At 35.5% G+C, this 26,410-nt stretch overlaps 1 protein-coding gene across 32 annotated transcripts in view; it reads left to right on the top strand.

The window, feature by feature from the left end:
- The window catches only part of KCNMA1 (potassium calcium-activated channel subfamily M alpha 1), a 475,240-nt gene that overhangs the window by 123,065 nt on the left and 325,765 nt on the right, over positions 1-26,410 (top strand). For 31 of the 32 annotated variants that reach the window (XM_067000556.1, XM_067000555.1, XM_067000548.1 and 28 more), the window contains exon 2: positions 5,515-5,679. In XM_067000556.1, coding sequence (XP_066856657.1) covers positions 5,515-5,679 — 165 coding nt within the window. Of the gene's footprint in view, positions 1-5,514; positions 5,680-10,596; positions 11,303-26,410 lie in introns of those variants that run through there. The other variant, XM_067000557.1, reaches the window with a different exon arrangement.

Raw genomic sequence — 26,410 nt, forward strand, 5'->3', positions numbered from 1 at the left:
TGTTTTACTAATCTAGTTTCCCTTGCCTCTCAGGTCAAGGTTTTAGAATTAATACCTCTACTGCAGCAATTTTTGTCAGTCAAAACAATGACGTGAAAAGGGGATTTTATATGAATAACCCATACTGGAAATATGAAGGACACAGAAAAAAATTGGTCAGGATTACTGAAAATATATGGAAACACAGCAGAGAAGATGGTCACCGGAAGAAGAGAAAACATATTTGGCCCCACAAACTAGACTTTTCACAGTGAAGGATTTTTTGGTTAGCAAGGAAAGTGAGGCTCTCTTTGTAAGGACTGGCAAGGAGCTGGTCAGAATTTCTGCAGGAATGCAGAAAACGAAAAGTTGTCTCAGAGTTTGCCATCTCAGACTTAAACTAATAAGAAACGTTTTGGAATCTATTTATGACTTAGTTTTTCTTATCCTGCCAAATTTGCAAACACCAAATTACACAGCATGTGACTATTTTATGAGAGAAAAATGCTTGGCTATCTCATCAGATATGTTTTCCACAGATCATGCTGTTGCCTTTTATTCAGTGAAAGGAAGAATATTTTTCTGGATATCAATAATTAATCCTTTTAATGTAGCCAAACTGTAGCTACAGTATGATAGCTGATGTCAATGTAGTCTAATATTCACAACAAACCTAATATTCAAAGAAGTGCTGGGGATAGGCCAGTTTATACAGAATACCTCCTGTATGACATGTAGTTACTTTTGCCTTTGCTTTCTCATTCCTATGACTTACTCTTTTCAAAGAGGTTTTAAGTCTCCATACAGCGATTTATTTCTCATCTTCCCATCTGCTTTCCTGATCAATATTCTGTTGAAAACCTGTGGATAAACTACAGTAGAACAGGTGAAATGCTTCTGTGTTTTATTTATTTATTTATTTATTTTGTTTTGCTTGCTTTTAACACTGAATGACCTGGTGCTTACTAACTATTATGTTGTAAACTACAGACAGTAACTATATCTGATCGAGAACATCTGTCATGGCAAATATTCAGTTGGTACCTGATGTTTTGACATACACTGTATGATGCCCAGCTGCTGAGAACTCAGCATAATCCTTGGGCTTTAAGACCCCTGTTCAAAGTTATCAAAATGGTGAGAGAATCTATTTAAGGCCATTCAATTACTGTTTTAAAGCCTCCGCTTAAACTGAGCATACTGGTTCAACTTGTGTTGAACTCTTCTCATGCATTATGTTCCATTTTGACGCTAAGTTCAGGAAAGATGTGTGTGTGTGTATGTATATATATGACAAAATATTCTTCTTGCTTTATCTACCTGAATGTTCCTGTCATCAAGTAATTAAAATAATGAGCACTTTGTGAAACAACAGGTAAGCAGACTGGGTAAAGATAGTATTATCTTACTTGTAGCTACTAAGCCTGTAAATAATTAAACAATTACCATCACTGTCAGATTATTTTTAAGCACCTTTTTCATGTTGCAGTGTTGGTTAGTTAATGCTTTGAGGTGAAGAAGTAACAATAGGACAGGACCATACAGATAATAACAGGACTGTTTTGTACACGGTGTAAATGAAAGGGGAGTTTAAATCTCCCTTAGTGATCTCTGCACAACCGCATAATGATTTGGGAATAAACTTTTCTTAATACCTGACTGCCAATTAAGTAAGGTAATAAGTTATCCATGGAGATGAAAATATAAAAACATTCCAACTGAATATGAATATTACATAACAATGACTTGCCTGAATAGTAGTTAGAGCTACAATGACGGCAGGGGTTAGGCTTGTTGTGTAGCTGATCACGAGACTGTGCTCCAAAGGATACTTGGCAGGGGATGATTGTATTACTTACATGTTAATTAAGAAGTAGTACACATGCATAAATACAGCCATCCAAGGGTATTGCAGACTTCAGTACCTTCAGAGAATGAAATTCTGAATAAATCTGTCTTATTGCTATATTCTGCTGGCAACCAAAAGTTGATACAACTCCACAAAGAACACCAGAGAATTGGAACCTATTGAAAATATCAAGGTTACCTTTTTCGTTCAGTAAGAAACTCATCTGCTATTTTTATTGTATATTAGGAAATATTATTTTTATATTCTTATGAATAATCACATCTTGCAAATTGTTTGATATATTGACAAGAAGGTTGGGGTAAGGAACATGTAAACAGTAACAATATTTCCAAGTTTAATGTTTTAAAATTCACTGCCACAAAATGGATTTTTCCATTCAGATCTTTTCATTCTTGTAGATTTCTTTTTTCATTCTGTAGATCTTTTCATTCTTCTTTTTCAGACTTGTAGTTCTGTGACTTCTTATAACAATCTATAATTAGGAATGTTTTTCAGCAAGGTATGCATCCTTGTGATTTCAAATAGGAGTGCTGGGTGGAAAAATCAAGGAAGTCTGTGGTTTCATCTCAGGTCTGGTGAGGCCGCACCTCAAGTATTGTGTTCAGTTTTGGGCCCCTCACTCCAAGAAGGACATCAAGGCCCTGGAGTTTGTCCAGAGAGGGGCTACAAAGCTGCTGAAGGGCCTGGAACACAAGTTCTGTGAGGAGCAGCTGAGAGAACTGGGGTTGTTTAGTCTGGAGAAGAGGAGGCTCAGGGCAGGCCTCCCCGCTCTCTTCCCTGAGAGAAAGTTGTGGGGAGGTGGGTGTTGGCCTCTTCTCACAAGTAACTAGTGACAGGCCTAGAGGGAAAGGCCTCAAGTTGCTCCAGGGGAGGTTTACGTTGGAAATGAGGAGACATTTCTTCTCAGAAAGAGCAGTCAGGCAGTGGAACAGGTTGCCCAGGGAGCTGGTGGCGTCACCATCCCTGGGGGTGTTTAAGCAAAGGTTGGACATGGTGCTTAGGGACATGGTTTGATGGGTGACATTGGTAGTAGGGTGGTGGTTGGACCAGATGATCTTGGAGGTCTTTTCCAGCCTTAATGATTGTATGATTTCTCCTTGCTCTGCTACTGACTTTTCTGGTGACTGACTTAGGCAACTAATCGCTGTCTCAGTTTCTTATCTGAGTGGATGAGATAATTATATTTCCCTTACTATGAAAACCACATTAATACTGTAATTCAGTATAAGCTTGTTCAGAGCATAAATTGGAGCCTACATGCTTCGCACAGGAGCATCATGCAGTAAAATCTGATTTGAAAAGTTTACAACCTGGAAGACTGGCTCTAACAGCTACAAAAGGCAAACTGGTGGAGAGATAGAAATAAATGGTGTGGAGACCATGTAATTTTTAACAAGTCGGAGGCAGTCAGGGCCCTGCAGGGCCAGGGCCTACCCAGGCTAGCAGCCAGGGCCTGTCAGCCAGGGCCTGTCTCACTGCCCCAGCCAGGAGGTGCCCTGGGGGGGTGCAGGCTGAGGTGTCAGCCTCTGCGTGAAGGTCAGGATCAGGCACAGTGAGAGGAACCAGGGTCAGAGACAGCTGCTGGGCAGCCAGGTTAGCGTGGCCATGCTCGACTGCATCTGCAGCTGGGTAGGGCTAAAAGTTGTGGGCAGGGCTGACATGGAGTCCTGGGCCATGGGCAGGATTGGAGGAGCCCTCACAGGGGAGGGGTCAGGGCCTGTGAGGCCTATGTGTCTCCCAGAGCCATGGAGGTGTGCCTAGTTTGATTAAACATCAACATCCTATTGCATTAAAGTGACTGTAATACATACAACCACACCTACTACTTAAGAAAAAAAAAAAAAAAGGTTTCTCATTTGCTCACTCTTTCCTGATTTAAAGGCATTTCTTTAGGATTGATCTGTATGGCTTGGTGACGATAAGGGTCACAGATCATCCCTGGCCAAACATTACTTTCCTGGAAATGCCTTGTGCTGAGTGCATCATGTATTACTGTCCTAAGCAATGAGCTCATTTCTGTAGGTTGTGCTTTGTGCCTGTGCAATGCAGTATACTTCCTTTAATGCTGAGTGCAAAACATCTGATTCATTGCATCCATATTTATCAGGGAATGAGGTCCAGTTATGCAAATACAGAGTAGCTTTTATCTTTTGTCTCGTTATTTGCTTAGAAAGCACTGAATTACTGTTGTAACTGTGAGTAATTTGTTATTAACAATACAGCCACATCATGCACGTTGCTAATAAGACATAGCCCACATTTTGGGTGGGAGAGTAGCAGATAGGAATCTGATTAGCTAATTAAGATGCAAAACTGAGATTCTACAAAAACAACTGTTGGTCTCCATATTACATTTTTAATGTTGTTCTACTGCTCTTTTTTGACAGATTCAATGTAACTGCTTTATTAGTTCAGTACTGCTCTCAGGAAATGTCATTACTTTTATGTCCACTTGTGTCCTCAAGGTCATCTCAGAACTGCGAGTTTTGACCTTGAGTGCAGTATTCCTGTTGCAGTAATAATTACTCAACTAGTGTCAAACATGTATTTATAACAAAAATCCCAAAGAGGATTAATGAGAATTGATTTTCTGCTTAGTGGCCTGTAAGTGATTGATATATAAAAAAGATCTTTCAAGTTGTTGGTCCATGCTACATGCTTGAAGCACTAATGTAGATCTATAGGTGCAGTTCAAGTACTCAGTACTTACCTTAGCACTGAATTTTTGCTGCTTCCCTTATACTTTGCTTGTTTAGCATAACTTGTCAAGTATTCAGGAAGTCATTAGTATTATGCTGTCACCAAAGGCATGCTTATGGCACAGTCTGATACTCTGCATATGATGTGTTTTAAATGCTGTACAATCCAAGCTGGCTTTTCCTATTATCATTTCCCTTGATTTTTCTGCAGCATCCGTAGCAGATAGCAGCATCCGACTGTAGCAGATAGCAGGCAGTTACAGAGCACGACATCCTTGCTGAAGCATCCATGAGAGACTGATCTGAATTCCAATGCATGTGACTCATCAGTTAGCTTAGTGCAGCTGAAGCTCCTCTTTAATTTCTAACTGTCTGTTCTATGAGAGCCACTTACTGACAGAAGAATTCCTGTGATGTATTAAACACTTTCATTGAAACACTGCTTGCTGATAGCATGGCAGCTCACTGCAGGTTCTCTGTGGAGTATTTTGTTCACCTCACACTTCATGATTATGGTCTTGTTATATCAGGCTTCTTAACAAAGGCTTACACAGATAATTAATTGTAGTGACAGTAAATTAAAATTGTGCATATTTTATGTTTACCCTTTGCACACGTTTTGAACAAATACATCAAACAGACCTTCAGTGTATGTCTCAGACTTTTATATGTAGCTCTGTAATTGCATACGTGGCTCTTGGTAATTATGTAATTATAGGGAAGTAACATATAGCATATTTGATGATTTAAGATTTAATGTCAAGAAGAATATTATTATCTAGCTGTTAGTCTGGTACCTTATAGAACAACTATTTCTAGAGAGACATGGCTGAGTAGGTGCATACTTTCATCTAGCAGGACGGTTTTGCTTATAGGATTGCTCACAGCATTTCTTAGTCATGACTGTACGCTGACTTTCACTGTCAAATTGTCAAACATTAACAAACCCAAACCTTTACTTTGCAGGAGGCCCAGAAGATCAATGGTGGTGGAGATACACAGGCAGATGGGGCCTGCAAACCAACGGATGAAAAAGAGGAGAATGTGGCAGCAGAAGTGGGATGGATGACCTCTGTAAAAGATTGGGCAGGAGTCATGATATCTGCCCAGACATTAACTGGCAGAGTACTTGTAAGTTTTTTGTGTTTTTTTTCTATATATGTATTTTAAAGAGCATTTGTTAAACAAGCATTGTGTCCCAGCATTAGTGGAGGATTTAGGGTTGGTTTGTTGCATCAGTATGAAGTTAATCCCAATTTTATCTCTGTTGGAAGTAAAATAGCATACTAATTCCCACTACAAAGTGAAGCAGAGATGGCAAGAAAGAAAAGCTCCTTTCTGCCATGGTTTCACCTTTGCCCTAGCCTATTTCAGTATTCTGGCACCAGGATTCTGAGCTCTGAACACTAATATTAATAATTTCATGTTCGTATTATGTTGTAAAACTATAGGTCTACTTTGTCTGGAAGAAAATTGTGCTAGTAAAAATGGAAGCCAACTTGGAAAATAAGCGTTATATAATACGTGTAGATAGTGGTCAGAACTGTAAAGGAGAGACAAATCTGAACAGGACATGCGATGGTAGTTGTGCATAGACACTTCCAATAGATTAGGAATGATTTTATGTTCTCTTGATCTCTTCCTTTATGAAGATATGAAATCTTTTTGTTATGAAGCAGTTATATATCAAATAGAGCCACAAATCAGATTAGGATAATCTGTGATTTAAAGTTGTGGTGAAAAACTTTGCAGTTTTCACTTTGAATATAATTATTTTATAGCCTTGTGAAATCATACTTGATTACAAAAGGTTTCCTCTGGAATCCACTGCAGTTAAAGGTGTCTCATGTGTGATTTTGATTAGTTTTCTGTTAGAAAGCAAATACTTACTATCTATCAGCCGAAGCAATTTAAATCCTATTTAAAACTTGTATGATTCCAGTGAAGTTCTTGAACGAGTTTGGATTAAAATTCAAGCAGAATTTGAGTTCTTGATAGTGTACCTTGGTTAAGAGATATTTTACTGTCAGTTCTTGTATGTAGAACAACTATTTGTCAGTGGGGTTAGAAGGAAAGGAAAAGAAATTAAATTTCCCTTCCTAATAAAGTCCTTTACAGTTAGAAGTTGAGGTGGCTTAGTTGCTACTGTCTTGTTCAGTTCTGCATTAATATTATTTTATTATTTATTCCTAAAAAAAAGAAAAAACAACTTTCTGCCTATTTGCTTATGTTAAATGCTGACTTACATCAATGTTAAAAGTATGTTCTAGTGCCACGTTTAGCATTACGTCTATTCAATGTCAAACTGACATATCAATCATCTTATGAGAAGCAGCATATTGATCTTTCACATGTTTTTCTGACATCTTCAGCATTAAAAGTGACAAATATTAGAGTCACCTTTCTTTTTCTAGTTTAAGTATCAAGGTTAGAAATCATGCAAAACAGTCTTTTGCTATTAGCTATGCAATCAGAAATAAGCTTATATTGTTTTTACTGAGGGGAATAGGAACAAAAGTAAACCAACAGTCTAGGCCACACCACAAACTATAAAACACATTTTATTTTGTGCTTTTTATTCAAGATACTAGGAGAACTTATTTGATTCCATTTGATTCTGGTTTTTTTTTGTTTGTTTGTTTGTTTGTTTTTTTTGTGAGTGTGTGTGCTGAGTTTACTGTTACACCTTACAAGGAACTAGTTTAATTTCAGAGTTTTATTTGTAGGCAGATGAACAGCATCATTGAGTCAGATTACTTCTGAGAATATTTCAATGTCCTTCTCAAATAGGACAGCAACTACTGTACGCATCTGGGCACATCAATTTGAGAAACAAATGGTCATTATGGGGCATGTTAATTTTCATTAGTTTAGAAAATGAGAGGCATTTATTTTAATATAGTACTCACCAGTTTCAGGATTTGAATTGATTTGAATAGGATGTAATTTTTGGAGGACCATTCCCAGTATCAACAGTAACTGTTCATTTAAAATTTACATTATGGTTATATTTGCTAAAGGTTAACTGCTTCAATGAACATTTGTGCTGAAGAGAATATTCACATTATTTGTAGATATAGGATATAGCTAAGGTAAGTCAATATTTTTATCAAAGTAAATGCTGTTTAAAAATATTATGACTTACTCATGAATTTCTACTAACTGAACAGTCTGTTTCTACTAGCTATTGTATTTCTGAATCAACATGTGGATTATTTTTTTTTTTTTTTACCTTGGAGAATGAGCTAGTGGCCTTACAGTGCTACAGAATCAAAACTGTATGAGATATCTGCGGATATTATAGTACTTTTTTACACTGTGAGAATTTAAATTAAAATCACTCTTTGCACTAAGCACTTCTTACAGCTGTAGGAACTTAAATTCCACGCAGACATTTCAAAAGTGGTTTGTGCATGAAGGAATATTCACACTACCCAGTTTTATCAGGTTTTGGAAGAAGGCATTTGTAGCAGACGATCCAGAATGTTTTCCAGTTAGAATCCCTTTTTGTCTCCTGAAGTGGTGCAGAAAACTGAGTTAGCTAAGCATGATGATTACAGTTGTGTGGTCTGAATATCCTTTTTCTCATTTTTGAGGTTTTAAAAACATGCCTGGAACTTAATATTCTTGGTGGCACAACCTTTGAAAATGTGACTCATGCTGTTATATAATGCAGATAAGAATTTTACATACTGTTTAAAAATGTCTCCATATTAAATTACATAAGCAAATGATTTAAGAACATGCAAACTGAACCCATGCAATACTGTTTGCAGTTGATGGCATAGATCTAAATTACCAAAAATGGTAAAAATTGCCTGAAGATCTGTTCAGGGAAGTGCTGTTTTACTTTAAGTGCAATATAACACTGTAGATGATGGAAGTATCAGATAAAAATTCCTGAGGTGAGCTTCTCAAAAAAGAATCAGACACATTCATAATTAATCTGAACAATCAGGAAATTGAAGGCGTTTATTAACTGATTTTGCTTCCTGAAATTAGTCCTTTTATGCGTTCAAGTAAGAAGAAAAAGACTTCTGTTAATTAGTATTTAAAGCACATGATATATAAGAGAAAGCTGTAAGTGTATTGTTGAAGTTACCACAGTTCAATCTAGGACACAGTTGAGTGTGGACTCTCCTGCAAACCAACAAAGAAAATCACTATTTCAATTGCAAATCTGAGAAATAAAATGGCAGAGCAAGTTGCTGTTTTCTTGTATTTTAGCACATGGCCTGTGAATGCGTAGCAGAGATAGAAGCTTTACTTAGCTATCTAGTGCTGGGTGCCATGTGGTGGTTTTGCCTGCTGCCTTGACTCACAGTAACAGAAAGAGGCCAATTTGTGTTATATTAGAATGTATAAAGCTTTGCTTTTTAATCACTGCATAAGGAAAATGTCTTTTAAATTGGCAATGTTGAAGGAAAGAGGAAAACAGAAGCCTTTTTTGGAGTGGGGCGGTGGGGGTGGGCAGGGAAAGAGGAGTGACATAGACAAATAGTGACAGTAGTATATTAATGAAATTATTTCATTAGAAGACTTCTCAGGTTGCTTTCTTAATATTCTTAATGCTTTTTAACTCTAAATATCTAAAGAAGAGGAAGTGCTATGTGAAGGTGTTTTCTTGAGTTGAGTTTAAAAGTAGCTGTACATTCCCCAGTATACATTTAAAATGAATCAGGGAGTTTCTATAACATAGTTCAGCTGGAGAGTGTAATTGTAGCTATATTTTCCTCATCTATCAAAAAAGTTCCAACAGTCATCTTCTCCCCCCCCCCCCAAGCTCTGGCTGCCCTGCTTGTTTGCAGGATCACAGGATAAAAAATGCAAGTCTGTGGATGTTTTGGCAGATAGAGCAGAGCTTTGAGATTAGTAATAAAACTTGTGACTAGGTTTTGCCTGGCATTCTGTAAGGTTTGAACATCATAGTTTCTGAGAAATTGGTGCCAAAACTTTAGAAGTCTGAATTAAAGCTCACCAAGTCAATAGAGAATACAATGAAGTTTTCCTACTGAAACATCCAGACCCTTGATTGGAATTTTGAGGAATGGCTGAAAATGTAAGTCCTAACTGCTCATTCAGTAAAAGACTGGTGTATTTCTGTGACTGAAATTTTTCACCAGTCAAGTTTTCTGTTTTGTTTGTAACGATCACAGTTTAATTATAAATACATATGATACTGAAATACAAGTAAATGTGCTTTATTATTGCTTGCTCAAGCAATAATAACTGTCAGTTATTTTTTGTTGGAGAAGTTGTAGTTTTTGTCAATAAGTAGGATCCTAAATAAATAGGATCCTTTCCTTTATTATAAAAAAGATAGCAAATAATAGTACGCCAGATGGGAGGAAAAAAAAAGCATACATGAAGCAATGGAATGAAAAGTACTTTTTTTCTTGTGGTTGTTTATATTCAGAAGAATATTTTGAGAGCTGGTAGAGTGTTTTGAAAAAAAAGCAAACAAAATAACAATACAACAGTGGATTTTTAAATAAATGATAAATTATAGTAGATTTTCCTGGAAAAATACATAAATATGCTATATCCTGTTTTTGTTGGTGTTTTTTTTTTTTTAGGACGTTTTTACAGCCTGCTTTAGTCTTTTTACTTTTTTTATTTTTTTCTTAAGGATTGGATTCAAATTCTTTTAACGTTAAGGGGAAAAAAAAAACAACACACACACACAAAAACCCTTTTGCAATAATTTACAGTTGCCTAGCAGCCAAAGTAAAATTTAGCAGCATAGAAATTATTTGGGATTTCTCGGTGCTTCCAAAGGCAATAACAGTTCTTTCATGACTTTAATGAGGCTAGGTGCTTGAAGGATAAATTCGTATCCCTGACAAATATGAATTCGGAGAAGGCAGGTACATTTGGTATACATACAATTTTTTCAACGTTTTTGACAATATCAGCTATTTTACTACATTTGCAGAGCAGAAAGAGAAGCCCTGGGCAGTATACGATATCACAGAATTGAGAGTCGAGCATGATTTCTCGATGGTAAACAAAGCTCTTGTAATTTTTTTTCCTTCTTTTTCTTTCCAGTGTGGGACCCTATCACCCAGGAGGAGGTCTCTTGCAACTGATCTTTTTGTCGCGTTAACAGGCTTTTTTTTTTCTGATCACCTGTGATGTTCTTATGATGTAGTTAATTAGAATAGAACTTCATTTAGAATCAAATGTATTTAATGACCTGATGAGAGAAATAGAATGCATTCTTCTGTGCTTTAGTCTTTCATACTCATTATATCCCAAGCATTTTACAGATCTGAACCTGACATTATTTTTTCAGCAGTGACACACTTACATTCTTCGATAACAGGACTTGTTTTGCAGTTTATTGGTTAAGGCATGACAATTTTTCTTAGCTAGTTAAAGAAAGTTTTGTGTGAACTCCCCCTAGTTAGGCAAAAATAGCTAGAAATTCCCTTCCCATTTCATGGGAAGTTCCACATCTTCCTTTGTTGTGTGCTGTAGTATTCTGAACTACAGGCAAGGAGGAAAGGTTTTTGGCCTCCAGGTCTGACTACACAGGCAGGAACCATAGGATGCCCCCTGACCTCAGTGTTTTTTTAAAATGTTCACAGAATCACAGAATCGTCTAGGTTGGAAGAGACCTCCAAGATCACCGAGTCCAACCTCTGACCTAACACTAACAAGTCCTCCACTAAACCATATCACTAAGCTCTACATCTAAACGTCTCTTAAAGACCTCCAGGGATGGTGACTCAACCACTTCTCTGGGCAGCCCACTCCAATGCCTAATAACCCTTTCAGTAAAGAAGTTCTTCCTAATATCCAACCTAAACCTCCCCTGGCACAACTTTAGCCCATTCCCCCTCGTCCTGTCACCAGGCACGTGGGAGAGTAGACCAACCCCCACCTCACTACAGCCTCCTTTAAGGTACCTGTAGAGAGCGATAAGGTCGCCCCTGAGCCTCCTCTTCTCCAGGCTAAACAAGCCCAGCTCCCTCAGCCGCTCCTCGTAAGACTTGTTCTCCAGACCCCTCACCAGCTTCGTTGCCCTTCTCTGGACTCTCTCAAGCACCTCCATGTCCTTCTTGTAGCGAGGGGCCCAAAACTGAACACAGTACTGGAGGTGCGGCCTCACCAGAGCTAAGTACAGGGGGACAATCACTTCCCTAGCCCTGCTGGCCACACTGTTTCTTATGCAAGCCAGGATGCTGTTGGCCTTCTTGGCCACCTGAGCACGCTGCTGGCTCATATTCAGCCGACTATCAACCAGTACTCCCGGGTCCTTCTCTGCCAGGCAGCTTTCCAACCACTCATCTCCCAGCCTGTAGCGCTGCTTAGGGTTGTTGCGCCCCAGATGCAGGACCTGGCTCTTGGCCTTGTTGAACCTCATACAGTTGGCCTCAGCCCATCGGTCCAGCCATTCAAACCTGGTTCATCAAACCAAGACCTATACCAACACTCATTTCAAGAAGCAAGTAAAATAGTTCATGAAAGTTAAAAGAAAATGGGTTTCTCGGCATGTAGTTAAAAGTTTTTGAAAGATACCTTAAAGATTTAGTGCAAGGTTAACCGTCATCCTGTTTGAGGAGAAAGGACTTCTTTTTATCTGCTTGTTACTGAATCTGCTTCCGATTGCTAGCATGAAATCATGATTTTACCTGACTATTTGGGACTCTTAAACATTTCAGGGACATTAAAATAAATGATCTAATTACATTAACCATTAATTTGCCTTTCTACACATCTCTGAGGATGCTAAAGCAATGAGTAGATAGATGTTAACAAATTAAGTATACAGCTATTTCTTGAGACTATCTCTTATTTTATGGATGAAGAAAGTAAAGCATAAATAAAGGAGCTGTTGATGACCTCCAAGTGTAGAAATTAGTAGCACTTTCATAACCACGGTAGCAAGTATGTGGCAGATGAACTTCAGTGTGTGTAAGTATAGGGAAATGAATCAAGAGAAAAAAAAAAAGCCTTAAAAACATTTAAATGATTCTGAGACTAGAACTGACAGATTTTGCTGAGGAAAGATATTGACGTCATCATGGATAGCTCTCTGAAGTAATTGACTGACCCTGCACTTGTGGTCATAGAAAGATAGAATTCTGAGCATCACCAAGAACAAGACAGATTGACATTTTTTGCAGTTTGCAGTTGTACTTCCTAATCACTAGATCACAGGTGTACTTGACTATACATATGTAGATTAATAGAATAGATGTGCCTAGCCAGAGGGAGTGAAGGAGAGGTATCTAACCTTTAACACACAGGCATTCAAATATTCATGAATCTTGTTTGTTTAACAATATGCACATTCCTGAATGTGTCTGTAGCAGATCTTTTATTATTATTAGTAGTAGTATTTAGGTCTTCTGAGATGGAAAAAGTGTACGCATTTTAGATTATATAATATTACATCTGTATAGACGTTCCCCTTTTCTCACCCTGGTCAACAAATAAGAAAACATGTAGAGACTAAAGAACATAGCCTTATCAGGTTAGGAAATTTGTATTAAGACTGGATAGAAAGCAGCTGAGAATGCACCTATCAGTATGTTAGTGTAACTGCACAGGTCTGTTCATCACATTTGTTCACAGATTATACACTGCTTGCAAATGTTCTCTGCTAATTTACTGTTCATCAGGGATAGTTTGGATTCTGCTCCTCAATATTGAGAAATGAGTTTGTCTGTTTAGTTCTTTTTATTCTTAGTCCTTGGTGGCATGTAAATGAGTCCAAGAGGTGTGTTCTAGATTACTTTAATTCCTTGTGAAAAGGATGTAGGCTATTTCCTTGGTTTCCATGGGAAGAGGAACAATGCTTCTCCATTTGAGTTCATGAGATACTGAATGATAATGGAATAGAGTAGGAAGTGTTGAGGAAGTCTTGCTGGTTTCCTTGGTAACTGCAGCTAGCTTAAGTTATGTTTATGCGCTTTGTTTTTCTGAATATTTATTTATTATTGACAATACCAAGCATCGTTTTGCAGGGTTTCTGCTTTGGATTGAAGGATGTGCTTCTTCGCATGGTCCTGTGGGAGAACAAGTTCTTCTAGCATACATATTTCTTTAGTATTGTACTATTCAATTTTGCAGAGATTTCGGGTTTTCAATACATCTTTAGATAGCCATTTAGATAGCCTTTGTGTGAAACGGTTATTTCAGTGGAATCTTACGTGAAAAAAAAAAAAAGTCTAAAACAATTGAATACTTGGGAAAAAATGGTTCAACTAAAATAATAAAAAACAGCAATGTGCTAGTTTCTCACTATGGTCCAATATCTAGGATTAATAAGTTACTTTATTATCAGCTGTGGCACTGTGTTAAGGGAAGAAAAGTAGCTGACATTCTTCCATCAGCTTTCTTTCAGTGCTAAACTATGCCATTCTTAAACTGTCTTTTCTGTTGCAGCTCCCATGAAGTGTATGGATAATCAAACATAAATAGTGTTTCCTCCTCGTTTTATTAGTTTTAAATACTGTTTGTGGAGATGGGTTAGGTGAGCACCAGGTAGATACGCATGATAAAATCAAGTTAAGAAAAGGATCAGGTGTGTGTTTATTGAATTCCTAGTTCAGAAAATGGAAGAGTAGAAACAGAAATTTAAGTGTATACATCAGATATAATTCATAAATATTTACCTTAAAATGACTAATTTTTTAATCAGATCTCAGTGTAGTCTAATCCAGACTCTGTGGCGTTACTGTCAGTTTATAGCTTCTGCTAGGGGAGTTGCCTGCTGTAAAGTTATCTTCAGAAAGTTTTTGTTGTGTTGCAGAGATTTCTGTGACCTCTAGATAGGCCATGCCTATAGAATCTATTATAATACAATATAATGTGTATTATATACATATAATACAGCATGAAACTTTTCCTACAGTGGGAATAAAAATACTCTGCTAACACCTTTGACATCTACCTTTTTTTCCCCCTAAATTAAGGTACTAGTGGCATTTGTTATAATGAGGAATAGCAAACAGAGTTGCAAATCATGTTGTGTCAAGTTTTGAATGTTTTCTCAAGAGAAAATAGATAATTATTTTGAGAAAGTCAAGAGCATGGTTAGCACTCAGATTTATAGCAATACTGTCTTAGGGAAACTATTGCTGAAGAGGGTGACTTCTGTTATACAAGTCTTCGTTGTTGAAAAATATTTGTAAGACGGTATCATTACATTAAGGTCAAACACAAGTTCGGATAAGTCCTTGATAATTTTTCCTGAGTACAGCTAAAAGGAAAGTATGTAAATACATGTGTTCCTAATGATAATGGTGTGTTGCATCCTCTTGATAAGACTGGTGCAGAGGAAATTTAGCTTCCACCCATGGGCCACTTAAAATACTCAGACATTTAACAAAAATATATGGACACAACTGGTGCAAATGAAGCCTATTTGCAAAGCTCACTAGAGAGACAGATAGCTTCCCCTGAAGGAACCTATTCTGTCTCATGCAAAGGGCTGCTCTGATGATGCAGTTAATACTGTTTAATATTTTTCTCGCTGCATTTAGTATATTTAATAAAATTGTGCTTGTAATCACAAATGAAGCAGTGATGAGATAATGAATACTTTTGAAGATGTTTATGCATGTTTTTGTGCAGCTTTGCCATCAGTGATATTTTTTTGAGGTGTGGAATCAACTGCTAAACTCATGGTTTAAAAAAAATCTACATTTCAGTGTTTAGCAAAAAAATAATAGTTTTTCCATACAAAATACAGTATATTAAAATCAGTTTCTTTTTGTGTCTTATATATTCATTTAGTGCTTTCTTTGTAATGGTTGTTTGACAGTTACTTGAATTTGTGCAAGCTTCCTGACGAATGTTCTCAGTATATTCTAATTGACTTGAAAAGTTTTACATGGCTCCTTAAATGTGCATTAGTTTGGCACAGGAGGATCCTCTCTGGTGTAATTAATGCTTAGTTTCAGCTTGAAATGCTGCAGCAAAGACAACTTGACAGCTTACCACTAAAGCTGCTGAAAGTCCCACTTTTCTTGTGAAGTCTAGTGTCTCTCCTGCTGCTGTAGGAATAGCATGCTGCTCAGATAGAACGAGTTAAAATGCTGGCTACTGACGTACAGGACTTGCAAGCCTAATTTGAAAGTGAGTAGCTGTAATGTATGACTGACATTAGCATATTTATTCCCATAACATGCATTCTGAAGGTATTGAATGTACCTTGAGAAAGTGTAGCTATGTATCTGGGACACAAGCAGCAGTATATTGTCTGCGCTGTAGCGTCAATGATATCTTAATTTGTTCTTTTTTTTTTTTTTTTTTAACCTACTCCTTCTTGGGAAAAGATAGGAAGGAAGTCTAGTCTTGTAACTTTGGCTGCCTTCTTTTTAATTTTTAAATCTATCCAACTCACAGCCTGTAAGGTAAAACCTTGTGCAGAAAATTTTGAACTGGAGAGTCTCTTAAATGTCACTTTGGGAGTATCTTCTATTCAGGCTTTCAATATGACAATAGTTTTGCACATACTGCAAAAGGAAAACTGTATTAATTGGAGGGTATAAAGGGAAAAATGTTTTTAGGACAGACATCATTTGAATTTGCTCTCCAGTTTCACTTTACAGCTCAATACTTACTCCATGAGAGAAAGTATAAGAATGGTCAGAGAAGGGAGGCAGCATTCAGCTTCAGACTGCTCATTGTCATTAAAATTTACCAATAGGTAAATTATATGTGTTTCGAACGTCACTAGCGTGTCTGGACAGTGCCGCTGCATGCTACCATTTTTACTTCATGCTACAATTTAGTGACCAGGCATATTTAAACAGAACCTGGCAGAATCAATTCTGTTGGTCTATCTAAATAATTCTACTTTCTGCTCTAAACAATATAAACAAAGATGAACTGTCACATTCTCCTAACCCTCAAAAGTATTATGTATGAAAACTCAGTCCAGGTACAAAAAGATAAGTTCAGCAGGATGTTTCTTGAACACGATAGCAGTTTGCTCTTGTTTGGTCTTGACAAAAGCCTGAGTAAATTGATGTTTACACTTAAAAATTTGTTTCCTTCAATACAACTAAGCTGCACTTTATGAGATTTTAAAATATTTTTCTGCTATCCTTAAACAATTATTAAATAGTATTGAAAATGGAGCTGTAAAGCTAGTCTTTAAATTGGAAGACTGCTTGAAAATAGCACCCTGAGAGATTTTAATTTGATAAAGTGAAGTATGACTCTTCAACAAACTAACCTTCCATCCTTCTGAAGAATGTATGAATTGGATATTCTTCCATATTATACAACGGTAACGTAAATCACCATTTTGAACATAATGGGTTTGCATGTTACACTAAGAGATGTCTGAAAAACCTGTAGATCCTTTTTACCAAGCTCTAGAATTATTTTTTTTTCCCCTAAGGATTACTGTTCGGGTCAGTCTTGTTTTCTCTTATGCTAAGCATTCCAAATGTTGGGTGAGTTGATCATAAATTAACTTATTTATTTATTTATTTATTTATTATTTTGACTCTACTAGTGCACATTTTCAGGTCCAAAACATATTTCTGGCCTATATAGTTGCATTTATGAAATATATATTTCTGCTCGCTTTATAAAATTTTCTGTGTTTATATATACATTTTATCTCTGTATCTATTTCATTTTTTTTATTTCCATATTTGCTAGTTGAAGATGACATATCCATGTATCAAAATACTTTTTCATCATAGAGAGTCTTTTCCCTGGTGTTCTAGTTCTGCACTTCTGCTTTTTGTCTTTTCTGTGCCTGATAGGTGCAGACAGATAAACAATATGAAATTTTCCTTGCCATTCAGTCCATTGGACTCATTATGTATTCCCTTCTGGAAAGAGCCTTGGGCATCAACACCAGTTGCTCATGGTCTCTTCAGAGCTGATGGCTCTTGATATGAAAGACCTATTTTTTTAATGATGCAGTTCTGCTGCATATCCAACAGATATATAACTTTTTTACTTCAAGAAATGAAAACCTGCCTATGTGAGATGTTTTGTTTCCCGTAACGGAATGTATCTTGCGGTTTAAAAAAAAAAAAAAAAAGTGAAATCTGTTTTTATAAAACTTTGTTATATTACTAGTTGAAAATTAATCGAGTTTAATTCACTGATAATGGAATTACAGCAATAAGCAGAAGCTGAAGTTTGAAATTTTTTTATTTGATTTGCCACTAAGTAAGCACCAGTTTGAGAGAGGCTTCAGCTTTATCCTACCAAGTATAGTGAAGAATACTGACATCAAATGTTTGCACTTACAAGGGAATTCTCTTGTTTAACTTTCTGATTTTGGCGGGAGAGGAAGAGGGGAGCAGAAGGAGGACAGGGTGGGACAGGCATGTATGATAGAGCCTGGAAAATAAATCCTCATTTTTGTTGCACTTCCAAAATGAACCTGTCAATCATATACAACTTTATTACCTGCACTTAGGTCTTATTTATGGGCACAAAGATAAGTATGTAGGAATCCTCTTTTACATTTTATTAAAGAAAAGGTTTAATATGTTGGTAACATCTGTTTTGGCATAGATATTGGCATGGAGATGGTTGCCAAAAGAGTTGTAGTTAGGTGTTATTTAGGTGCTTTTATAATTTTTAAATACATATAAAAATATACTTTGAATAAATATACAGTAATTAGCAAACTGTCTTCATTGTAAATTAAGCATCACAGCTTAATATAGTTTACAATGATATCAAGAGTAGCAAGCTTTTTTAAACAGACAATGTCAGCCTCAACTATTTTGAATACACACTTCTAAAGAAGCGTGCACATTAAAACATTAAATGGAGCTATATATCAGTAGTTGAGATAGTTCATATCTTTACGTTACTGCTAATATGCTCATATTCCCATTGGGTAAACCCTTGTGACTTTCATAAAAATGAACAGGTAGTTAGGAAAACGATTCTAAAAAAACCTATGAAGATAATTCATGAACTGTATTTGGCCATTGAAAGGTTTAGATAACATTTGCATTTTTGTTTGCCTGCTGTGTAAGAACTTTTTAACCCCTGAGCTTGTTACATATTTTGAAATCTCATTTATTCCCTTTGTGTCTTCTGTGAAATGCCATAATCATCAAGAAAGTCCATTGATTTAATCAGTAGCACAGAAAGCATAGAGGAAATAGTTTAAGTCATTGCTAAATCCATATGCAGATTTTCTTACTGACAGACAGTAACAGCCTGAATTCTATGAGGATTGAATATGTAATTGCCATTAAAGTACTTTACAGAGACAATTTGGATTGGCATTCTCAAAGGCATGTGTTATGAGGTTAAAGGTTATGTGTTAGGAGCTCTGGAGGTTGATACTGATGATACTGTATGTCTCTAGACTTTTACATTATCATTATCTTAATGAATATTTCAATGTGTCCACTTGGTACTGAAGTAAGGCTGCTTTTCTGTTCCTTCAGATGTGGTAGTCAGCACCTGATATAAATTTAACTACAGTAACATGAACTGACCAGTTCTCTGCTGGTTAGTTATATTAGGTATTGCAAATGGGAGACTTCATGTTTTTTGTTATTGATTCAAAAGCTTTATTCTTAAACTTTCAAAAGTCTCGGTTCTTCCTGTTCTCTGATTTTGACTATGTTTTCTTTTTGTATTGAATGTATCAGGCAGTACCAGACTGGCAGGTTTCAGCGGTCAGTTGAAGGATTCTATTTTGGATGAGAAACCATGTCTATGTCAGATTAAATACTTCACTTTCAATGTAAAATTGGTCTTTCAACTTCCCCAACTGTCTTATCTTAATTATTTAATGCATAAGAGGAGTAAATTAGCAGCAGAGATTGGTTTAAAAGCTACTGCACAAAAGCATGATTTCTATAAACATTAGGCTATCTTCCAGCCTAGGAGAGGTGATTTGAGAGAGGAGAAGAGATTGACTTGTCAAGGAAACTTTTTGTAGGAGATCTAACCCAATAAAGAAGACAACCAGAGTCTTGTCCAACAGAAAGGCCATAAAAAGCAGAAACTGGGTATTGTCTACTTCACTGTTTCCAAGTCCTCAGTAGGAGTCGGGGATAGCCTGGCAAAAGAATAAGTCTGCTGTCTTATGCTCTGGCAAGCTGTATCTAAGGACAACAGAAGGTTATGCTTAAATATATACCTCATCTATGAGATCTGTTAGTTTGAAGTGAACTGTGGGCTCTTGTGCCTGTGTGTTTACCATTAAATAGAAAGAGACAATAAAAAGTGCACTTTGAGAAGCTGTGGCTTCTGTCACAGCTGTCTCTCAGGTAAAAAAAGAAAGCAAAGCACCTTTACTTCTCTTATGTCTACAGAAAGATACATACATGTCTTTTATTTCCAAAGCTACTGAATGTCCTAGAATTTCATTGTTGTGGATGGTTCAAGTCCTTTGATTTCTCTAACAGAGTGCAAACTGATGTTGAAGAATTCTGGTTTAAACATTAAATGAAGTAATTATAAAGGAAGACACTTAGTGCCTTCTGACAATCGTTTATGGATCTTGGATGTTGGGTTAAGTTGCAGCTCTAGAAATGTGTGAAGACAAAAATACTGCCTAAAAATGAACAGCTGACTCCAAAAAAAAAAAAAAGTCTAAAACATGGTTTTCACTTGAAAAACTTTGAGTATACATGAATATGTTACTAGTAATTCATAATTACATAATAAAAAAATATTACATTCCCCCCCATCCCCCCAAAAAAAGGGGGGGGGGGGAAGGAGGGGAGAAATATACTCTTGATATATGTTTATGATTTTCTCAAATATTCATTAAGAAAGCCAAGGGAACTTTCTAGTTTTATGTTGGAGTAACAGCAGTTTGAAACCCCTTGAAGCATGAACAGTGTCAAACATAGTGTTTCCTACCTTGGAATACTGATAACTAAGGACATATAAATAGTTACGTGAATATCTTTTCACTCTTCATATTACACTAATTAATGTTTTATCAACTATAAACTTTTTTCCTTGTGGCTTTGTTCTGTTGCATTATGGTAACTAAGTTGAGTTAGTTCTCTTGATAGAATACTCTGGTACAAGTAAGGCACAGGTTGTTCTCACCTTAATATAGCTTTTCAAGATCAGCTTCTCCTGAATTTTATCTCATCTACAAATATTAAGGTTAAAATTTCAGAGCCCTATTTGTGCTAGCATTTTGTCAAGACAACTTTCTGTATTTCATGTCTCTTGTCCCCCTCCCCTCAACCCTTTTATCAGTAAACCAAGGATGAAAAGCCAAAGTTTTTCTTAAAAATTTAATCAATTTATAGTCACACTGATAGTTAATAAAGTAATTTATGAAGATGGAAAATATTACTTTTTATGGGTGATAATGTGTGGAATGGCTCCCTAAGAATCCCTAGGAGTCCCACCCAAGTATTTTAAAGTAATTACAATTATTTTAAAAGTAATAAGTAATACTTATTTAAAAAGTAATTTAGAAGTATAAATTTAAAAAAAAATATAAAAAAATGTCATTAATGTCATTAATGTAAAACTAATTATGGTATATTTCTTAAAGGAAGATGAATAGGCTTTCGAATTTAAAAAAGTATAAATAAAAGTAATGAGTAATTACTTTAAAAAAGTAATTAAAAGTATTTTAAAGTAATTAAAATAGTATTTTATATAAAATATGAATAATGCAATTTAAAAGCTAACAGAATGGAATAAGTTAGGAAAGAAGTTGGAGGAGAATGTCTTGGTAGCTTGATTGGGCCATTGTTCTGTAAAGGTGCTAATTGCATCTTTTCCATCTCTGTTTGCAGAAGTAAGGTCCAAGCAGGTAGATGATCAAAGAAACAAGATGAAAATACTAGATGCTTATGTGGCTTTTACTGTTCAGCCTAACTGATGTACAAAATAAAATACTAATTTGGGGGGGGTGTTTAAAATAGAAGAAAGAATATTATGACTGTATGATCAAATAGGGACAAAATTATTGGTCTTGCTGATGGACAGTAGTAAATATAAGAGGAGACATCATGAATGTCTGTGGTTATCTCTGACAAGTAGCGTGAATGCTGCCATCATCCTATAAGTCATGGCCATAGAAAACCATTGTGAGCTGTTAATACCTGTATTTTACCTGTTGCAGCAGGATGTTTACTGTAATATTGGTAATCACTATACTAACAAAAATACATCATAGCACAGAATGTAACAGTAATATAGGAAAAAAATGTTTGAAGAAAGAAAATCATTTATTTTGCAGATATTCTCATCAGTCTTTGTTGTTACAAAGTACAAATGTTTGTACTTTGTTGTTAAAGTACAAATGATTCCTCCTTTTCTGCTATATTAAGAATGACCACTTTTCAAAATAAGATACTGTTTTACCTAAAATGTATACATGTATATACACACACACTTGCATGTAAATATAATAACCCTTGACCTGTATTGGGGTACTTGCTATATCACTGCAGTTATATAGACAGTTACTATATAGACATGGGTTCATATTCAAGAATATAGTTAATATATAGTTGTAAGGTAAGTTCTGCAATGTAGTATTGTTTAAAAGGTATAGCATGTAACTACATTATGGACGTTACCATACCCTCAGTGCTAGTTCACTGTTCCATATTAAACTCTCCATGTAGAAAAAGGTGGCTGCAGTATGTTTGCTATGATAAACAGTTCGTTCTAAGTACAATTGAAACACTGTTAAGTATTATAGAAAGAACTGTCATAATACGTCTTTATTGCTAGCAAAAATAAATAAACAAAAAATCCTAAAAAGCATAAATTTAACTTATAAATTTTATCAGAAATGTGTTATTTGAATTATCTTTCCCTACTTACTGCTTTGGATTAAAAATATATAGTGTGGGACATTGTGAAAATGTCTAAAAATAGACCAAAAAAAAATATATAAGGAACTGTAAGACTGAAAGCATTTGAAAACACAAGTTTAAATTTGTTTCTAGGTTCTGGGTGAGATTTTGCTCTCATCTAAGTTGGTATAATTTAACTGAAGTTAGTGCAGTCAATCCAAATTTACACTGGTTTAACTGAGGACAGATGTAGCCTGCTATTTTCAAAGATGAAAATAACATATTTGGAAAAGCCTGTTCCTGTCAGAGAGCCAAACCAAACTTTATCAGAAGTAGAGAGACCTGCCACATTACAAGAAATGTGAAGGCAAATATATGTAAAAGCATGTCATTAATGTAAAACTAATTATGGTATATTTCTTAAAGGAAGATGAATAGGATTTAGAATTAAAACAGAAAAACTTATCTGCCATAATCCTCTAGGGAATTTTCTGGACTCAAGGTCAGATGCTGTTTGATAGAAATGAAGTCCTGTCAAAAATCCCCGTGTCAAGGCTTCCACTTGGTGGGACCAGATGTGCATACACAATTCTTATCTAATGTTAACAGCAGTTATAGGTTGAGCAAAAATTTGGTTGAAGCAGCTTCTTATTTTAGAGAAGACATTATTGTTTTTATATGGTTCTCCATAGCACTTCCAGGTTTTCTAGGCATCCATTCAGATTTGTAATACCACGCAGACTGAGTCTGTATAACTGACTGCATGAGTCGCAAGATGGGTAACTAATGTTGTAAAATTCAGTAAAAATGATCAAACTTATTGCTTACCTGGGAAGTAATTCCTTAAAAGATAGGAAAGGAAATGTGAACTCATGATTTCGTATGTCTTCCATTGATTTCAGCAGATCTGTTTACCCATAATATTAATTACTGAAATCCTACTTGCTTGTTTGCACTATTGAGAGACACAAATGATCGTTTATTGTAAAGGATCTGATAACTTCACTTCTTAACTTTATCTCCCTAAAATTAATTAGATCTGTGAATTCTCCAGTGTTCTGTGAGAACTAAAAATAAAATAAATAAATTGCAAGTTTTGTTTGAAATAATGCCTGCTTTCCTACTACTATATATATATAGTATATTGTCTGTTGGTCTACAGATAAGTGTACTTTTGTTTTCTAGAAAACTTTTTTAGTGTTTAGCCATGCAGAGACTTGATTTTATTTTTTTCTTTTCCTCAAAATATTTTCTTTTTGTGATTGTACAAAATGTTTTTAATGCGACCATTGCTGCAATGAAGTCTCCATTCAGTATTTCACTAAACATCAGGTAGAAGTAACAAAGACTTTATTGTGTGGGAGGTATATTTCAGCTTTATTAATTGTGTTGGTAAAGCACAATCAAAATTGTTTTAACTTTTTTTTTTGTCCTACTGTGCTAGAGTCTTCCGTATTTAACCAGGTTAAGCTAGTCTTCTACAAGAGGTATTTCATTTTATAAGGAAAGCATTGTATTACTGTCAACATTTTCCTTGAAAATCAATAGATATGGTAACACATAAATTAACATAGTAAATTGCAAAACATTTCTTTTAAGAAGCATTTTGAAATAGTAGCATGAAAAGAGTATAAATCTACTGCTAATATTATGAAATATCTTGACAACATAATGGTTTCAATTAACTGTGATTGGAAATTTAACTTGCAGTGATGTAAAATGACATAGAACAGAAGTAGGATAACTTAGTGTTCTGACAGGTATGTAATACTGCTTCTTCTCAAGTTATGTCTATGTAAGACAAAACCTGGAAAATTGCTTCTAGGTGGAGCCAGCAACATTTGACTTTTCAAAATGACATTTTATGTGGCAATGTTCTATCTCTTAAACAGTAAATCTGCTGTAGCTTGTTCAGCTGGATGATGACTACAGAGCACCGAGCCATCACTTTGTACATCATTGACTTCATTATTTGTTTCCCCTCCAGTATAATAGTCAAGAGTATGATGGTTAAAATGTCTGTATTTACGTCACCTATAGTAGGACATTTGTTATATTGACAAAAACTCTCTTCCCAGAAGAGTTTATTTCTAATGTCAAAAACAGTTACCTAGTATTTCAAACTTTTTTTTTTTCTATCAAGATATAGTAATGAAGACTTCCACCTTTCGTACAAATAAACCCTTTACATTATTCAGTACTACCCTCTTTGCCATTTTCAAATTGGCAAACATTTTTAGTCTAGAATGAATCTTTGCAAAGTGTTGCTGTCTGGTCAGACCAGAAGCAGGACAGGCTCTGTCACGGATTTCAGTTTGGTTGAGACAGTCTCATAAGAATTCTGAGATTCTGGTGCTATCAAATGGTAGAAAGAAGACTGGAGATCTCAGTATGCCATCTGATCTCCCTGCCCTAAAGTAAGGTCAGTTCTATTTTGTTCCTGACGTTTAGTTGTGTAATGTGTTCCTGAAGATATCTGACAAGGATTGCAAGGACTCTTTAGCAGTCTAAGCGCTGAGTCCTTTAAATTTTGAAGACTTTCCTAGTGTCTAGTCTGAATTATTCATGCTTTCATTTGAGCCTGTTAGTACTCTTCCTGTTCATTTTGATTATGGCCTTGATTATGGCATGCAGATAGTTCCTTTTTTTTTTTTTTTAGCATCCATTTGCATTTTAAAGACAATTGCCATGCATATCCTGAATCCTGAATTCTCAGTATTTTTGTTAGTTGTTTCTTCAGTGCTTTTTGCTGATTTCTGTTTTGTCATTATCTTTCATTAAGTGGAGATTCCCATAGGTGAGTAGGATGAAAAGATAGTTTTACAGTTCTGTAGTTTTTTGTTTGTTTGTTTTGTAATAGTTGAACATCACTAGTTGGTGGAATACTCTGTGATCTCATATCACCTTTCACATCATTTTCTACATTTTATGAAGAAAAGTGACCTGATCTGTTGTATTCCATTGTGGACATATGTGTATGTCACATGTCCTCCCAGATACCTCAGGGAACAATTGTTTCTTTCAATCTTTATATGGGAGTAGAAATTAAACTCTTTGCTTCTTAATTCTTAAGCCTTGATCCTCCCTTTTGCATTCTATTTCATAAAGAAAGGTAAAATAATTCATCCCCCCTCCCTCTGATTTTAAGCATTTCATTCATCTTCCATAAAATTTCAGACCTTCTAATGAGTATTTTCTGTAAACTAAGCCTTTCCGGCCTTTTATTTCTGTCTGAAAGCTAATTTGGGTGCTTAAAGCTGCATCACTGCTAGCCATCTCATGCAACTTACCCTTTAGGAAAGACAAAACATAATTTCACAAATCTTAAACTTCACTTGAATTTTTATTTCAGTTTTATCTAAGATCCAGTCCTCATTAATATCAGAGCATTACTTCCTTGAACCTTTACTTCTACTGAAAATCAGCAATCGTTCTAACTTTGTGCTTTCCTGAAAGCAGAAGATAATACCAGAAAGTTTTTTTTTAAATACCTTCTGGATGTTAATACAGAACAAGTGATAAAGTTTTGTATGTTTCCATTTTAACACAAACACTTAGGTTTGATTTTAGTTTGGAGAAGGGTAGTTTGGAGAAGGGTAGTATGTTCAATGAATTGAACAAAATCTTTTCTCCTGAAATACAGAGTGTGTCAGAATCATGATATACTGGCTGAAAGAAAGGAAAAAAAATAAAAGAAAGAAAGAATTAAGTTTTGTAATAAAATCAGTTCTTCCCCCATATGTATTTATTTTTCTGCTCTTAGAAAATGGAGTCTTAATTTATTGTATAGCTGCTCATACATTTGTCATATCAGTCCTATGTTGGGTGGGTGTGCTATTCAAATCTAACTGAAAGTTAGAGTTTCAAGCCCTTGTGTTTTACTGATGCCCTGAAGAAAAATAAGGTCACTGATACTAAGTTGAAAGAAACCTTGTCTAGGAAATGTATATAAACACTATTATAAGATTCTCACAGTGTCTTTTATAAGTCAGTTACGTTTTGCTAAGCACTACATAAACAGAAGCACACAGTTATTTTCTGCAGAGCTTTCAGTTTAAATAAGCAGGACAAAAAAAAGATGGAAAAATGTGTCTTCTTTCAAAAAAAAAAAAAAGACATCTTTG

The sequence above is a fragment of the Anser cygnoides genome, chromosome 7 (genome assembly GCF_040182565.1).
Source record: "Anser cygnoides isolate HZ-2024a breed goose chromosome 7, Taihu_goose_T2T_genome, whole genome shotgun sequence".
NCBI classification, from domain to species: Eukaryota; Metazoa; Chordata; class Aves; order Anseriformes; family Anatidae; genus Anser; species Anser cygnoides.